Here is an 18,629-nt window from a genome sequence, read left to right on the forward strand (position 1 = left end):
GGCAGCTGGGGGCCCCCGGGACAGGGGCGGGGCCAAGCGGGCTGGGGCGGAGCCGGCTGCGCGGGAGATTTGAACTCTCCGAGCAAGTGGGTGCCCGCGCGGAGGCTACGTTGCGCGGCAGCTTTCTCCGCAGGGCCCTGCCGCCAGGGAGCCACGGTGCGGCTGCGAGATGGTGGAAGGACCAGGTTGTACTCTAAATGGAGAGATAATTCGGACGCGAGTGCGCCCGGGCCAGGCGGTGACGGTCGTGCGGGGAAGCGCCCTGCACAGCCTGGGTGTGGTCTCTTCCCAGGTGAGCCTAATTATTATACTTTGCTATGGGGCCAGCAGGGGAAAATGCCAGAAAGACCCCATTAGGCTTCCAGGGCCAAAGTGTCGTCCCTTTGCTCTGGAACAGACTCCCTGGGGCTCCGCGTTTCCCAAACTTTAACTGGATTTTGCTGGTGGAAGGCAGCGCAGGCGCGCCTGCGTAGTAGGGACTCCTGGACCGCTGCCCGAAGGCTGCCAGAGACATGCCCAGGCAAGAATGGATGGGAGATGTTTCATTACGAATCGCCTTGCTTAACTTTTTACAACGCACCTTATATCTATAGGTTTATTTTCTGCTGATAATATCATCAGATCTCTGCTTTTTTTCCCACGCTTTTAAGACAATAAGCTTTTAGCATGAAATTCTCCCTTGTCTCTTGCCTACTATTCTGCAGTTGAAAGGTGTATCACAACATATAATTCTAAAGTTGCATATAGAGAATTTAGCACTGACCCTCCCACTCAATATTGCCATCTAATGAAGAGGCTGTGAAACCCAATTCTGGTTCCCTTAAGTGAATTTCTTTCTTTTTGAAATAAATTGTAGCACAGCTTCTGGCCACTCAAGGCATTCATTGCAGATGGTGTGATATTCATGTGGTAAGAATTTATAACTTGTACTAAAAATATTCTGATTAAGCCCTCATGCTTTAAAAGCCCTTTAGATGTGTGGATGATTGTATTTCACGGATGTGTGCGATATTAAACTGCGCTTCAGTTTCTCCTGCAAAGCTTCCTCCTAGCCTTTGGTCCAGGAAGAAAAGTTGCCTGCTATGAAATTAGCATACGCTTACCACTTGAAAGAAATGAAGCTCTAAGTCAGAGAAAATACATTTTCAGACTTGGAAAAAGAATAAGTATTGTATGTTCTTCCATTTGTCCTTGCATTTTATTCATTGTAACTTTAGATGTCATTAGGCGCTGTGCATTAAGCATTAAGTGCTCTTATTCTTGTAGTGTAGTGTTTCTCAAAATCATGCAAGGGTAGCTCAGGTGGCTCTTGGGTGTTCTCTCAGTAATAGCAAGGTTTACAAAAATCACGCCTTCCACAAAATTCTGAATATTAAAACCACCTGGGGAACAAAAAACAAACGGCTCCCCTTGTGAAGCCTACACTTTAGTTGTGGAAGATACACGGGCAGTCATTAAGTAAGAATATAAATAGAAATTGATAAATTCTCTAAAGACTTTCCTGCATGGTTCTCTAATTGCTCAGGAAGGTCAGGAAAGGCGTGGATGGGGAAGTACAATTAAACTCAGGTATGGAGGTTTCGCTGGGAGAACACTTCAGACAGAGCGTTAGCAAAGGAAGAGAGCTTCAGATATTTGAGGGATTGAACCAGTGTGACTGGAAGAGGGAGAAAGAGCTAGAAGGAAGGCCATTTGAAATCAAACAGGATTGGGGTCGCTGGGCAGGAGTCAGACCATGGAGATCTTAATAGACTTTTTAGGAACTTTGTATTTATCTTAGGAGTAAGGGGATCCTCAGAGTGTGGTGAGATCCGTCCACACCCTGGAATGGAAAAAGAAGACTGGAGGAAAGCTAAAGTAGATACTGCAACCTCCTTTTGGAGAGGGCCGCAGGAATTGGGGGTGGCGGGGGGAGAGGCGGAGGGCAGGTGGTGGAGGGGAATCGGAAGGGACAGAGTCGCTATTTCAGAAGTAAAGGCAGTAAAGCTCAGAAATCGATACGACATGAATACGTGTATGGGTATCATGATTTACATTTTCAACAGTAATATATTTTATGTTAGGTTTTATCCTAGCCCCTGGGAGTGCAAAGGTGAATAAGATAAAGTTCCTCCTGTGAGGGGCGCCTGGGTGGCTTAGTCGGTTAAGCGACCGACTTTCGCTTGGGTCATGATCTCGCGGTTCGTGGGTTCGAGCCCCGCGTCGGGCTCTGTGCTGCCTGCCGGCTCGGAGCCTGGAGCCTGTTTCAGTCTGTGACTCCCTCTCTCTCTGACCCTCCCCTGCTCACGCTGTCTGTCTGTCTGTCTCTCTCTCTCTCCTAAAAATAAATAAAACATTTAAAAAAAAAAAAGTTCCTCCTGTGAGACTCCGACTCAATGTTTTAAATAGATACCACCTCATTGGTATTTAGGCCAAAATAGCATGAACATTTCCTTTAAGTCTTTTGTGATTATCTCTAGTGGAAGGCATAAAGTGCCTTTGAAGAACGTTTACATTTCATGTAGCCAGGAGAAATAATAACCTTGTGATTCTGCAGTGGAGGGGTGTGAGATTCAGAGTGAGTTTAATTAAATTGTCCGAGATCACATGACTTGTAAGGGGTTGAACCGGGGTTTGATATCTCTCTTTCCCTTCACTCCTTTTTTTCTTAACTCTAGCTTTTCTGTTATAAAAGATTCAGTGGGAAAGTGGTTAAGTCAGCGGCAGGAACACCGTATTTCTTAGAATGTAGTAGTGATTATTTACTAACTAGGGAAGTGAGACCTTGGGTTTTTGGTGGTATCTTTGGTGGTATTTTTAATGATGGTTAAAAAGCTTTGCACTTAAGGCTGTTTTGTTTAATACCTCGACATAAGGAATTATTAAAAATTGGAATAAGTCATTATGATTGAGATCAGGAATCTGGTTCAATGGGAACTTGATTTGAAAATCGATATGGAATCAATGATAATCTCTTAGTGGTTATTGGGAGAGTTGTAAATATTTTTGCCCTGGTTCGACTTGCTGGGTCTTTGATCAAATAATAATAATAATAACAACAACAATAATAATCTTTATAAACATAAAAGATCTCTTGCATTTTAGAGGGTTGTTGGATCGTGGTAAATTTAATCAACATGGTAGGTTGTCCGCAGAATTCCAGAATGCTCATTACCGTTACAGATGATCCCACATTTTCCAAGCATTGATGGCATGGAGTTAAAGCTATTTACACGTGTCAGCTACTAGGTTTTGCCAGGCAGGGTTTAAAAATAAATTAACAGCTGCCTGGTGTATTCTTGACATTGCACTAAACATGAGAAAATACAAAGGAGGGTTAAACAATAACTGGGCATTTAAAAGAATGGGCATTTAAAAGAATGCAGATAATTGTTGTAGTGAAAAACCAAACCCAAGCTCCCACCTATGTAGCTACTGCCATAATGAACCATTAAGCCTGTCGTGTAGTGTTCCCTCCTCCTCGCTTCGGTTTGGAGTTCACAGAGAACACACTTTAATGTGTGTCTCCTTGTGACAACCAATCCTCATTTTGAAGAAGAAAGCCTATCCGTACCAAGATCTCAGCATCTGCTAGTTGTGTATGCATTATATTATTTTTCTGAATTTTGATCCACTGTCTTGTCAGCTTAAAATTAGGCAAGTGTATAAGCACGTTGCATCAAGCTCTGCCGGAGCTTCTGGAACCTTATGGTAGGAAACAATGTTGGAATATCAATGAATGTTTCTGCCTGATGAGCTGTGAAGAGTCAATCCTCGGATTTTAATTATTGGGTGGATATAATATTTTAGTGAAATCGGTGTGTAATCTACATATGTTTTTAATCTCCTTTCCCGAAACTAGATAGGAAACCCAGTTTATTTCTAAGCATTCCTTTCATTTGAAACATGACTACTCTATCACTCCTTAAGCTTTGATACATGTATTCAATATGCTAGGGACTTGTGTTCATCTTTTTATGTCCTTCACAGGGTCGTGAAGAGAGTTGGCATTTAATAAGTAGTTGAATGGATGGAGAACAGCAAAGTTTTGAATAGTCCCAAATGCATAAGGATTTAAAACTAAATTTAGTTGGGAATCTTTTGTTAGGAGTATGTGTATTTTGTTTCGTTTGTTATTGGAAATTCCTACCATGAGAAAATAATGGAGACATTGAGTAAAAGATTTCTTTCTTCCTTTTGTTCATTGTGGGAAGAGAAGAAATCATATGTCATTGTATGAAGGGATGAGCTAATCCACAGAGATGCATTTTCTAGCTAGATGAAATTTATTACTTTAAGTCCAAAGGGGTTTTAAAAATTTATAGACCATGCGCTTCATGCTCAGCTGGCCGGGGAGATACCATGATCGAGAACATGCAATATAGGATTCCTTACCTTGTTAAGTTCATGACGGTTTCACCTTAATAACTGAGGATGGTTATTATCAGCATAGTCAGCATTATATGGATTCTTGGAATCAAAGATAACAGAGAACAGGTAACAATCTTATGAATAAGGAGGCTAGGGAAGGTGATTGTCCGTGGCTATTGTAGCTTAATAGTGCAATCGAGGGGCGCCTGGGTGGCTGAGTCGGTTAAGCGTCCGACTTTCGCTTAGGTCATGATCTCACGGTTCGTGGGTTCGAGCCCCGCGTCGGGCTCTGTGCTGACTGCCAGCTCAGAGCCTGGAGCCTGTTTCAGAGTCTGTGACTCCCTCTCTCTCTGACCCTCCCCTGCTCACGCTGTCTCTCTCTCTCCTAGAAATAAATAAAACATTAAAAAAAAAATAATAGTGCAATCGACACTGAAGTACTTGGTTCTATGGAGAGAGTAAGAACATCTGACCATCTTGATTTTGAAATCTAGCTCTTTTGTTACTTCCTCCTATAGAGAGGCTTGTACTGAAATCTTTGCTTATTTGGTCAGGACTAGACTAGAGGATGCCTGAAACTCTCAGCTTAGTATCTAACAAAGTAAACGTCCTGGTAATTATTTGCTCCTTCTCCCCGCCCCCCTAGTTCAGGGCTTTCTCATTAGGCCCATATATTGGAGGAATGTCCTAGTCCCTAATTCAGGCTTTGCAATCATTTGAGGCCCTCAAATTATGCACAAAGGATTTAGCCTCTGGGTAAATGCTTGAAGGCTCCGGTCTTAAAAATTCTGTAGAATATATTTTGATAAATGAACCTAAAGACCTCTCTTTTGGGGCTTAGAGACCATTTTAAAATTAGGTTCTTTGATGGTTTAAATTGGTAGGTAAGTGACCTCTGATTAAGAAAAGTGTTGTTGTAAGAGGCACGTGGGGGGAGAAAGGAGGAGAGACTATGAAAGTAAATATGGTGTTTTCTTTTCTCTGTGGGGAAAATATACAGTTGCACTAGAGTTGAAACATTTATCTATGGAAAAGTCTTGCTCTGTTCTGAAAAGTTCATCTTCCTTGTTCACCCACAGATAGGCAGGATAAATGGTAATCGGCACAGTAAATCATGGGCTGTCTCTGCAGATATATGTTGTTTTGACGATTTCATATTATTAAGCCACTTGAAAATGGGAAGGTGAGCCCTTCTCAATCATACTTAAAATTGTGGCAAAGGAGATTTTCGTCTCTCTTTCAGGGGGAAAAAAGGATGAAATGTTCAAATAACACGGTAACAGGATTGTAAGGGTCAGTGTGAGAAAGTCAGGCATATATTGGACAATTGTGTATAGTTATAACAAAGATAATAGGCTGGTGGAAATTAATTTTTGAATTTGTCCAGCCAGCTGGAGCTCACACAGAGAAGTGATAACCCCACATTCTGCAGTAGGACGAGTGAATATCTTGCAAATCTTGGGTTTATTGCAAAAGCCTTGGCCAGTTCATACACAGTAGAGCTCAAAATAAATGGAGCACACCATCACTGGTATACCAGAATTTCCTCCTAAAATGGAATTAGAAAAAAAAAAAAAAGTTAAAAATATATGCAGGTGCTTGAGATGGTCATTCACAAGCTGAAAATTTTATTATGTCCCAAGTATATTATCCAAAGCTGATTATTTTCTAAATGATAGTGTACCAGGAAGCAGTTAACTTGGGTCCCGTGTCCGCATGATGGACAACAGAACTGAAAGATCTTTATTGTTTCCCTCAAAACCCAAATGAAATCTTAGAAGCAATTTTTCTTTAATTTTTTTTATCTTTATTTTTGAGAGACAGAGTGTGAGCAGTGGAGGGGCAGAGAGACATGGAGACACAGAATCTAAAGCAGGTTCTAGGCTCTGAGTTGTCAGCGCAGAGCCCGACGCGGGGCTCAAACTGAATTTGCTGCAAATTCATGACCTGAGCCGAAGTCGGATGCTCAACCGACTGAGCCACCCAGGTGCCCCTAGAATTGATGTTTTTAAAGCAACCATTTAAATGCTGAGTAAAACATCTTAAATAAAAGTAAGGGCATGCTTGGACTGGTTGCGGAAAATACGTCAGTCCCTTTCTAAACCCCTCCCCACAGAGAATTCCCAAACAGAATTCCTAAACTTTTCCATAAAGTTCTTTTCACTTTATGGCAAATTCTGGTAAATATTAATGTCTTACGCCCATCTAGTTTTTGGTCCTTATGAGAATTTGGTCCTCTAATATTAAACCTCACTCCATTGCAGGTAATTAGAAAACGAGAGACTGGGGTGTTAATCATTTTCAGAGGAGGTTACACAGATGGAAGAGTGGAAGTTTTTGCCAAGAAATCTTAGGAAAGGTTAAGCAAGGATGGAGAAGGTAGATGGGGAGACAGTGAGCCTGTATTTTTTTAAATCATTGAAGTATAGTTTATACACAATGTTACATTAGTTTTATACGTGCAACATGGTGATTGGACACATCCCTCCCTGCCTTATGCTCTGAGCAGGCCTGTACTTTAAAGCCACACTTAGTTGTAGGAGGAGAGATCTGATGAATCTCACAGATGTTTACTTAACTCTGGGCATTTTGTGACGCTCTCACGAATATTAGTTGAACACTGTAGTGTCTGTCCCCGAGGAGCTTAGAGACAGATAGTGGAGAAATGCAAGTCACAGACAAATAATCGTTGGGTATCATAAGTACCATGATCGTGGTTGCTGGGGTTGGCAGGTAGAAAGCCTCAAGAGTATTCTGCTTCCCAAGTGGGAAAATTCTAGTACCAGAGAGAAATGCCATCTATATATGTGAGTAAGGAAGAAGTTATGCTGACATTTCATTTTAATTCCCAGACACCTCGTCAAGTATTAGAAAACGGATTCTGGGATGTATTCAAGCCAAGGTCACACGGCATCTGTAGCTGGAACGGTTTCTGTTGAACCGAAGTCATTTGACAGTTGCAGATCTGTTTCCATGGCGGCCGTTAGCCTACCTGTGATCATTCCCCCCCTTGCCCTTCTGCTGACATCTGTGTTGCGATGCTCACGATCGTCAGGCCATAAACATCTTTTTCTAGCGTTTGTAGAGCCTTTCGTATCATAAGTGTCAGAACGTTTCTTTTTTCGGTGTCATATTGTGTGTTATGTTTAATCATGGAGACGAAGACAGAACACCAGTAAGATGAGACATAGTTTACACCATTAAGGATTTGGTTTGTGGTTCTCTTTGAGGCTCTATCAGCCAGAACGACATATTTCACTTTTCACTGACAGCTGTGCAAAGAGATTGAATGGTCTCATGCATGTTAAGTATATTGGCCTTTATATTTTTGGATTCATCTTTCTATGCACAACAGGATTTACTTACAAGGTCATGTACTCCCTTTTCTCTATTAACTAAGTGGTCTAGTGTCCATACAGTTTTGGAGGGCCATCGAGTGATGGCCTTTTCAGCACCTCTCCTCCCTAAATAGCCACATTTCCCATGGTTGGATCTATTAGACGGGCTAAAATCTCTGATAGTTGTTAGTAATTTGGGGAGCATATAGATATCTGCACCAGTACAGTCTTTGATGCCTTGAGGAATTAGTCTTGGAGATAAAAACCTTTTTTTGTAACATACCCCTTAGCACTGGTTATAAAGGGTGTTTCAGCTCTGCTCTCCCCAAGCTCTATTTGGAACTCAGTTTCCTGCAGTGAAGCTTCCGTACAGCCCAGAGACAGGACCTTACAGACCCCGTTAGCACATAGTTCGATGCTCCCTAGGAGGGTGGTGGGTTGGGGAATCTGGGGTAGAAATCAGGATAAACTGGGTTTGAATTTCTTCATAATAGACATTATTAGGAGCCCTGGGGCATTTGACTACTTGGATACAAAAGGCAAAGGTTTTTATTAGAAACCCTTATTTATTATTTTTTTTAATCTGGTTTTTACTGTTCCTTTCAATTGGACTCATCTGAAATATACGTCATGGAATGGTTGAAGAACGAGTGGCACAGGTTTGATAAGACTTGTACTTAAATCCTAAGTATTTTGTTTAAGCAACTACAGCAGAGCCCGGTGATGCATTGCTGCTGAATTAGATGTGGGTGTTGTTACAACGGAGCAGCCTCGGAGGGTCCCGTCCAGTCATTGAGCAGTGAACAGTAGTCCTTAGGGAGTGGGAAACTGCCCAGAGAATACTCTGGGTTTTCAGAACGCATAGACTATAGTAAGAAGTGGGAAAAATTATGATCCTGGAAAGTACAAGATTATGTAGACAAATGCAAACAGGTACTTACTTTTAATCCGAGTAACACAGTCAGCCAGTGTGCATGAGGTTGATGTAAGTGATTAAGGATACCAACGTGGTCCTGAACAGTGAGCTCTTCATGGCACTTTCTCGTAGATGTGTCTACGACGGAAGGAGCGGCACCTCTGTGTGAAGCCATTGGCTTCTCCCTGTGAATGATGACACTCAGGACGTAATGTCAGAATCTGGCAAAATGGAGTCTAATTATTAGGTGCTGGACACAGCTGTGGAGGAACTAGGGCCATGGGGCCCTCCTTTCTCTTAGCTGACACCTTGATTCCCACCTTACTGAGAAAATTCGTCAACCACGAGAGAATTTGCACGGCCGCAGCCACCGACCAGCACCCGCACCCGTGCAATCTGCCTGCCTTCCTGATGCTCTAGATGGACTGACCTTGTTCCTGTCAAGACCAGCAGATGCCATGTGCCCTTGAACCGTCTCTCCTTGCCTGGTGGAGACATTGCTTCAGCCACTCTGTCTCCTGCATGACTGTTTGCTCTCTGCTGAGATGTCCCGTCTCCCAGCAAGCCAGCCATCTGCCTCTCTCCCCCGCAGCCGTCCCCGCGCTTCTGCGTCCCTTCACGGCCCCACGTGTTCACGCTGCCTCACCGCCTCTGACGCCTCTCCCCTCGAAGCCTGAACACCCCCGGCAGCCAGGCGTTGCTTCCCCCCACTTCTCCAGAACCCTTGTCACAAGTCCCCTCCACACTGCCAAGCCCGGGGGCCAGGTGTCGTCTTCATGTGACTCGATGTGTTTGCAGTGCCGGACACGTGTCTTCCTTGCAGCCTGGTTTCCTGGGGCTTCTGGGACACCACCCTTGCCTGGATTGGCGCCTGCCCTGCTGGCTGCGTCTCTCCTGAGCTGTTGCACAGCTTGCTCATGGCTTGCTGGCTCCCCCTCTCCCCGCCACCGAGCCGTCGGCCTGCCCTGGCCCTCCGCTCTGGGCCCTTCTCTTCTCCATCTGGGCTTCCTCTCTTGCTGATTTCATCCGGTCTCCGAGCCCGAAAAGCCAAACGGCTGACGGCTAAATACATTTACCTCTGTAGCCTCGACCTCTTTCCTGACCTCCAGACCACACTCCTACCCAGCTGCCTGCTTGACATCTCCCCTTAACTTACCAGAAACCTGACCCTGACCTTCCTCTCCCATCCCGTGCTGCCCAAATCCTCATCTCAGTTGATAGCTCTGCTGTCTTTCCAGTGATCCTGGCCAAGGCTCCCATATTCAGTGTGCCGGCAAATCCTCTTTGTCCCACCTTCAAAATACATCCAAAAATACGTCCACACGTCTGGCTGCTTTTCAGCACCTCTGCTGCTACGATATTGCCCAGATTTCCTTCATCTGGACTGTTTCTCTGGACGGTTGCAGCTGTTCTCTGAGATCTTTTCCGGATTCTACCCTGATCCCCTTACCCAGAATCCTGCCCAGAAGCCAGAGAGAGCCATTTAAAAAAAATTTTTTTTTTTTTAATGTTTTATTTATTTCTAGGAGAGAGACAGCATGAGCAGGGGAGGGTCAGAGAGAGAGGGAGTGACAGAGTCTGAAACAGGCTCCAGGCTCCGAGCTGGCAGTCAGCACAGAGCCCGACGCGGGGCTCGAACCCACAAACCGCGAGATCATGACCTGAGCGAAAGTCGGACGCTTAACCGACTAAGCCACCCGGGCGCCCCAAAATTTTTTATTTTTAAAACATTTATTTTGAGATTGAGAGAGCGAGTAGGGGAGGGCTAGGGAGAGAGAATCCCAAGCAGGCTCTGTGCTGTCACCATAGGGCCTGACACAGGGCTTGATCTCATGAACCGTGAGATCATGACCTAAGCCGAAATCAAGAGTCAGACCTTAACCGACAGAGCTGCCCAGGTGCCCCCACAGGGGGCATTTTACAAAGTAATGTAGATCATATTTTTCATGTCTCTCATTTTTATCAGAGACACAGCCAGACCGTAGAATGGACATTGTGGGCCACATGGTCTGATTCTCACAGTGTCAGACTTCATCTGTCTACACTATCCCCTGTTCTCTGTGCACCAACTATCCTGGCCTGCTCCCTGTATCGCATAGATCAGACCTTGCCGCAGGGCCTTTGTGTCACCGTTCCCTGTGTCCAGGTCATGGCTCACTCAAAACCCTTTTCACCCCTGTTCAGGTACCACTTTGCTCATGAGTTTATGACTGCCTCATCCGGAATTATAACCTGCGACACCTTCCCCTAATCTTGATCTCTTTCTCATCTTGATTTCTTTTCCAAATGTTCTAATGCACTGTCATTATGTCCAACGCTTACTCTTCCCTGCCCAGAAGACTATAAACTCCGTGAAGGCAGGAGGTTTTTAATTGTTTTTTCTGTTTTCTGTTTTGTTGTTTCCGCTGATGCTTCCTCAGCATCTGGAACAGGGTCTAATCCACGGTGGACGGCCAGTGAGCTTTTCTAAAACAAACCCCAAGAACAGCCACAAAGGGTGCATTTTCCATGGCGAGGGACATCTCTCCAGTGTCACATGCCACCTTCGTTGTCAGAGGGTGTCACAGCCAAGGGTGTAGCGTGAACTGTGGCAGCCGCTGTGAGCGCCTTAACCTGAACGGTGTAAATTCGTGTCGCAGCGGCTCACTTAGCGACGTGAGCAGCCTTCACAGGAGACAACTGGGACTCATCTACCGTCTTATTAGGTGTTGACAACCTGTCTGTTTCGAGGTTACCTTGTTGGCGCCTTTGCCAGGAGCCATTATAAACCCGGTAAAGTTGGAATTAAGTGGAGGAAAGGAGGACTGAGCAGGGCACGGGAAGTGGTTGAGTAAAGAGCAGCTCAGTCATGGGGTCTCCCCTGGGGGGGGGGGGGGCGGCGGAACGGGGCACGGTTAGCTTCAGGGCAGTGCGGTGTGAAACAGGGTGCGGGAAGCGCGAGGGAGTCTTCAGCTGGCCAGTCACACACTGCGGTTCACTGTTCGCTAGGGGGTCAGTCAGTGCCGCAGGACAGATCATATGCAGCAGGAGCGTGGCCAAGGTTAAGTGCTGGAGTGACCAGTGCCTGATTCCAAGTCGCTGAGAAGGGACACCATGGACACCAGGCTCAAGCGGTACAGTATGAGCTTACAGCTGGAGGCCAGACAAGACCCAGCCCCTTGCAATGCCTGGGTCCCCATGGCCAGCGGGGCTGAGTGCAGTTGACATGCACGGTGTGCCTGCGCGCACACCCCCTTTCTGCTGAGCTGGAAGGACCCTCCCCCTCCCCCAGGCGTCTGCAATACTAAAAGCTGGGCTTGTGCCCCAAAGCCGTGGACGCACACAGGCCTGTACATCAAGCCTGGAAGATGGAAAGATACTGCCCTCCCCCCCCCACCCCAGGCAAAAAAGGGAGCAGAGGCTGTGAGGGCTCTTTGTCAGTAGACAGGAGATGTTCCAGGCTCCACGGCCATTCTTATGCAGCCGAGGGGGGGTGGAGGTATGACAGACAGATCGCCTTTCTACACGCTGGAGAGAGGGTGAGTTTGAGATGCGCTCCTAAAACGTGAAGCGTTCAAGGAGACGGAGGCACTGTGGTGGCAGTGGTCACAAATGCCCTCTTGGCCAAGTAGACGGGAAAGCCACCACGGTGTCCAGGGCTGTGTGTATGAAATGGGGTCAGATTGATCACCCAGCCTCTGCCGGAAACCCTTGTGGAAGCCACCGGACTTCAGAGGGGATGACCAAAACCAGTCGCTAGTAACGAGTACTGAGAGAGAGTAAGGGATTGTTGACATGGGCGGTGGTGGGGAAAACATTAATTTAGAAATAAGCATTTTTTAAATGTCTCTAGGACCTTAAATCCAAAATCCGAAAATGTGAACACCTAATCTATGTTGAGGCAAAGGCCACTCCTGACGGAGCTGTATCTCCTCTCTATAGCAGCATCTCAAAAGTGTCCTGGCCGGTTTATAAGAACTTTTTACCTGCTAATGGGTTGTCATGGAAACCCGCATTGAAACCTACTGTCTTAACCCACGCTTGGCTCCAAGTGTATATATGTGAGGAGAGAGAGGCTTTTGTGAGGCAGGAAAGCATCAAGACTCCTGGCGTCTTCTCAGTTCGGGGCTGTAACAGGTTCGCCTGTGAAATCAAGACAAACGTGCGCATGTGTTTTCCCCTCCCTGAGTTTGCAAGCCTGCTCGGCTGGGGCTTGGCTAGCACTCTGTGCCCCAGGGTTCAGCGAAGAAGAAGGGGAACAAGAGCGGACACTCTGAGGACAGTGACATGTGCGTCTATGGTGCCTCTTGCTAGAACCTTCCATGGTTTTTTTTTTCTTAACTTTTTAATTGTTTATTATTTTTGAGAGAGAGAGAGTGTGAGTGGAGGAGGGACAGGCAGAGAGGGAGACACAGAATCTGAAGCAGGCTCCAGGCTCCGAGATGTCAGCACAGAGCCCGATGGGGGGCTTGAACTCACAAAGCGCAAGATCATGACCTGAGCTGAAGTCGGATGCTTAACCCGCTGAGCCCCCCAGAGGCCCCGCCTACACGGGTTTTTCTGTGGTTTGGGCAGAATTGGAAGGCTGCCACTTGAATCGGTCCTGTGCATTTGTTCCTTGGTCGCTCCAAGCCTGTGATGACCCCCCGTGGTTACTGTGTGAAGGAGGGACATGAAGCCAGTTCCCTGAGCCTCAGGAAGTTGGGAGAATGTGGCGTCCGCTGTAGCTGTTACCCCTTACATGCACTGAGTGGAAGGATTGTGTCTCTTCCTGCCCCAGTCGGCTTGGGCTGCCGTGACAAACGCCACGGGCTGGGAGCCTTAGAGATTTATCGTCTCACAGTTCTGGAGGCCAGAAGTCCAAGATCAAGGTTCAGGCCAATTTGGTTTCTGGTGCGAGCTGTCTTCCTGGCTTGTAGACACTACTTCCTTCTCAGGTGGTGTCTCCTCTGAGCACATGGGACGGAGAGCGTGAACTCTCTGCTGTCTCTTCTTATCAGAATCCTGACGCTGCTGGATCAGGGCACCCACTCTTAGACTTCATGAAACCTTAAGCACCTCCTAAAGGCCCTATTTTCAAACAGTCACATTGGAGGTTAGAGCTACATTGGAGGGGACAAGATTCAGTCCCTAGTTGTTTTCAATCTTTTAAAACTTTTTTAAATTTTTATTTATTTGTCAATCTATTATCCCTCTGTTCCTTTGAACTAAACACTATGTGTCATTTTTAACAAGGACTAATTTAGTAAACTAAAGAGTAGAGTGGACATATCATTGTAAATATTTAGAATGACAGATGTTTGTAAACCACAAGTTTGAGAATCACTGAACAGTGGCCTTCAACCATAATTGGAAGGGAAGTTGGGATTTGCTCCTAGACTCGATCTAAAGTTTTCTAATATCTGCCCCCCCAACCTCTGCCTGACCCCCAATCAGGATTTTACCCTGGACCTTCTGAGAATGCTTAGGCCCTTTAGAGAAAAAGGAAAGAAAGAAGTGTGTGAAGATACTACCTTAGATTAAGAGTTAATGTGTAAATATAACTAAATGTACTTACAGTATCTTCTATCTAGACCCTAGTAAGTTTTAAAGTTTTTACTATATTTTGGAGGTGCCTGGGTGGCTCAGTCGGTTAAGCATCCGACTCCGGCTCAGGTCATGATCTCACGGTTCGTGGGTTCAAGCCCCGTGTTGGTCTCTGTGCTGACAGCTAGCTCAGAGCCTGGAGCCTGTTCAGATTCTGGGTCTCCCTCTCTCTCTGACCCTCCCCTGCTCACACTGTCTCTCTCTCTCTCTCTCTCTCAGAAATAAATAAAACATTAAAAATTAAAAAAAAATAATAAAGTTTTTACTATATTTTGAGGGCAGATTTAAATAACATTTATAAAGCATGTCTCAAGAAAGAAGAGTAAGGATACAAATCACACCAGTATCCATACTGCCCACCAAGAAAAAGAGCCTTACCAATATGTAAACACAGCTCCATTCCCTGACCTTCTGCACAGAAGGGCTGACATGTTTATAACTGCCTCCATCTTTACGGTGTTCAGTACGTGTATTGTAATCCTAATAATATATTGTGTGGTTTTGTATCGTGGTGAGAGGAACAAGTAGTGGGTTTCTTTTTCCTTTATTCTTAACATTGTGGTTGAGGAGGGGAAAAGAGCAGGTCTCGCCTTAGACCCCCTTTCCCGGGGGATCCCCAGGCTTCACCAGTGATGCCCTCTACCCCACAAGGCCAGGAAAACTGACACTCTCAGTCCTCGGCGCCCATCACTGCCCCTCCGATGGAAGCCTGCTGCCGAGAGCTTCTTACTCTGGGGTTCTCTCCCACTTCTACTTGGTGTGCAACCTCTTACTGTTCTTCCTGCCCTTTGAGTTCATCATTCCAGGTAAAAATCTTTTGTTTTCATATTTTATCCACTATTTTTAGCTGTTCCGATCCGAAAGCTCTTCCAAGATGCTGGCTGTGCTTCTGGAAATGGAAGACGCTATCTTATTTTTAGTTTTAAAACCCTCCCATCACCTTTCTGTGCTTCCTTTTCACAGAGCTCTAAGGTCCTCGGAGAAACTCATTTTGATTGTGAGCCATTTACTTTCTTTTCCTCTTAATTTTCTTGGCCTCCCTCTTTTAAATGACTACCTAGTAATTTGACAAAATGTATGTAAACAGCTGATTACATTGCTTGACTGGCTGGAGATTATTCTTCTCATTGGGATGCACCTGGGCATGAAATATTATAAATACATTTAAGAATGGAATTATAATTTTGTTTAGAGTTTGTATGTGTGTTTACATGTGCTTATGTATTTTCCACCAGGCTGCTGCACTGAATAATAATAAAGATTCCGGCGAGGATTTCTCGAGACTGTTTAATGGATCCGTTTACAGTGGTGTACAAACTTTGGGGAAAGAGCTCTTTATGCACTTCGGACCGAAAGCTCTCCGGTAAGATAAACCTGTACAGTACATCTTCTCTCTCTGCTTAAAGATGTGTAGAAGGCTTTTCTTGTAGTTCATCGGGTGTCACATTTAATCACATAGGAAGTACTCTATTTTTAAGAGGGCTCTCAAAGAAGAGGTTGAGATTCTATCATGGAAAGCCATAAGCAGCAGCAGAATAAATTGTGATGTCATTGTTCCTTGGAAGGCTAGTCAATTTATTTCTTTTAAGAAAAACCAGTCGGCTCGAGGGGCCTCCAGGAATGTTAGAGGAGGTGGGCTTTGCTCTTTGCAGATTCCCCCCCACGGCTCTTCTCCCCTCGTGTTTTCACCGAGCATTTGTTGTATTAGCGACGTGAGTTTCTTTGCATTTCTAACAGCCCCTAGTTTGGTTTAAACGTGTCTCTAGATTTTGATACTTTTCCGTCTCCTTTATTTTTCTGAAGCCTTGTATGGAATCAGAAACTTATTTATAGAATTCCATAACTTTGCACAGAAGCCACAAATTCTCCTTTCTTTCACAGCGCTCATGCAGAGTCCTTACTAATGCGTTGGCACTGAAGGACCAGGGGTCTTCTACCTTGTTGACTTAACCACAGAAATGTTGGAAGGTTTGTGCCTGCAGAGCGTGATCCCCTCTTTAATGTCTGCAGGAGAAGGAGGGAGACCTATGGATTTATATGCCTACCAAATCTTGGTCTTCTCCGAGTTTAGCCGAAGGTATTGCAGGCTGTAAAGAACGGTAGTGCCCCCTTGAATCTCTTTTAACGTTTCTTTAAGATATTGATCGATTTCACCTTAACAGACGAGTCCTGTTCGCAGAGGCCCCGTGGCTCCAGCTGAAGGTGACTAATGGTCATGAGCAAATAATATGACTGGGTGGGTGATGGTTATTTACTGCACCTCGTCACCCGCGCATTTAGAGAGCGTCGGAGCTTATGTAATTGCTTTTCCTTTGCGATGGGCTCTTTGCTGTCAGCAGCTGCTGTCCTTGGACAGGTATCACTTCGTGGTTTTTTCTTGGTCTGGAAATCATCACATCAGCATCTGCTGCCTGGTTCACGCAGTACCGACCTGCCGCACGTTGGGTTATTGTTCTGGTCGATTGGTGTGATTGAAAACTCTTGGCGCTTAACTGAGCAGGACACCATGGGATCCATGTAAGGGAGTCGCAAACACTGATATGCTATTGATTCTCTGGTGTGAGGTGCAGATTTATTTCTGTGGGATGAGAGGGACGATTTTATCAGGCGTCCTCCACCAGACTGATACAGGGGGAATCATTTCTCAGGGCTCCGCTGTCTGTGAGTGTTCCCTGAAGTTCTAAACAAGGGCAATCACTTCTTTAAATGAACTGAACTAGTACCCTCCCTGGGGAGTGCGTCTCTGCATGTATGAATGGAGACAAGGGCAGTGTCTGGCTTCGTTTCAATTTCCTACAGCCCTAACGACTATTAGATAATGATAATTCAAGGTCAGTGGCAGATCAGCTATTTGAATATGAAACCAAGTAACCGAAAATCAACGGTATCCCCCTTCACAATTTAATATAAGTTAAAAATATATATATATGTATATACTCCCAATCTGTGCTTCTTAGGAGAATGGATGACTCTGTCAAAGAAATGTGATCGCCGTGTGAGGTTGCAAGTCTGTGAGCGCGCGAGAGAAATGTAGTCCTCATTTCTGACCTCTTTTTGCTACCCACCGGGCTGCTCTGCATTTTAGAGATCATATAGCAGGAAACCCGCTTAATGATCGCTTCTATTTATGCCTTAATGTGCACCTTTTTACAGTTAAAAGTGCCCTGGACTTTAATGCATCTTACAGGGCAGGCCATGAGTCTAACTGGGATTCGTGCGTGATGGAAGGGGAATACGGGCCTAGCCCTCTGTAAGAGCGTCTGCCTTGCAGAAATGCACTCTTCAGGGGGATACAAATTAGCGTAACTATGTCTCTTATTAAAAGATGTACCAAAGGGCTCAAGTGCCTATGAATGCCACAGAATACTGAAAATTACTTGCTACAGATTTATTTTTGGAGCCCAGTTGTGGTGTCCTGTGTGGTGTCCCGCGTGTACCTCTCCTGAACACTTTAAAGAAGCTTGTCCTCTCTAACAAAACAAAAATCTTTAATTTTTTGGCTGTATATGGAGCAGACACTCATCAGAGAGAGCAGAGCCGTAAAGAGCAAGCAAGACTAAATAGACACATTCGCAATCTCGCTCCCCAGTACCACCTCTATTAGCTGTGGATGTGGGTACGGCCGGTACCGTGTGGGCACGCATCTGTAAGTCTGTTCGCCCAGACACGGCCACCCTCCCAGCTGCCACTTTCCATCACACGGAGCCCAGCTGTTACATCCTGGACTGACATTCAAAAGATATTTTTTTAATGAATCCCTCTTTCCAAAACACTTTGCTGTTTTCCAATTTGTGATTTATAGGACTCCGGTGGTTTGCACTTCCCATGTTCGGAAACTGTATCTGAAATATTTCAGAGGCTTTGCCATTTTAGAGAACCTTTATACATTATCGATTTTGTAATTTATTGGAGTTCAAGTGATACGATCCTCTAAACAAATTGGCACGAGATGATGTGGCAGTTCTGTGTCATTTGCTAAACAGCCTTTAAGGAACCTATGCTGTGCTACTCCTAGAAGGGGTTTACACCTCAGACATGGTTCTTGTGATCTGTCACGTAACATGTTAGGGAAACGGAAGCGTGGGAAAGATTCTAAATGAAATCATATACTTGAAGAGTAGTCACTCCTACCATCTGTCTGCCTCACATGCTGATTTGGCTCTGAAAGATGGCATTTCTTCTGGAGACTGGTCATCCGGCCACAGTAACTGCGGAGTTCGTGCTGACACTGTTTCTGGAACCTTCTCTCCCATACCGTCGGTTGGGTCAGCGGGGGTTCTCCTGTGAGACTTTCTCATCTGAAGCCGCAGGGTTAGTCTCTGTGATGCGGCGAACCTGGGGTATGAGCCCTTAGGACCTGTCGGTGGCCGTGGCACTGGGCTTGTGAGGCAGTGGAAAATAAATCCAGACTGCACGAGCCTTTAGACCTTCTTTCCTTCCATTCCTGGGATCCAACTCCC

General features: G+C 45.4%; 1 protein-coding gene across 3 annotated transcripts in view; it reads left to right on the forward strand.

Moving 5' to 3' along the window:
• Positions 1–92: 92 nt before the first annotated feature.
• NEIL3 (nei like DNA glycosylase 3) overlaps positions 93–18,629 on the forward strand; it is a 55,867-nt gene continuing 37,330 nt past the window's right edge. For all 3 annotated transcript variants that reach the window (XM_077779067.1, XM_077779068.1, XM_077779069.1), the window contains exons 1-2: positions 93–292; positions 15,405–15,532. In XM_077779067.1, coding sequence (XP_077635193.1) covers positions 170–292; positions 15,405–15,532 — 251 coding nt within the window. In that variant the 5' untranslated portion in view covers positions 93–169. The remainder of the gene's footprint in view (positions 293–15,404; positions 15,533–18,629) is intronic.

The sequence above is a fragment of the Crocuta crocuta genome, unplaced genomic scaffold (assembly GCF_008692635.1).
Source record: "Crocuta crocuta isolate KB4526 unplaced genomic scaffold, BGI_CrCroc_1.0 scaffold88, whole genome shotgun sequence".
NCBI classification, from domain to species: Eukaryota; Metazoa; Chordata; class Mammalia; order Carnivora; family Hyaenidae; genus Crocuta; species Crocuta crocuta.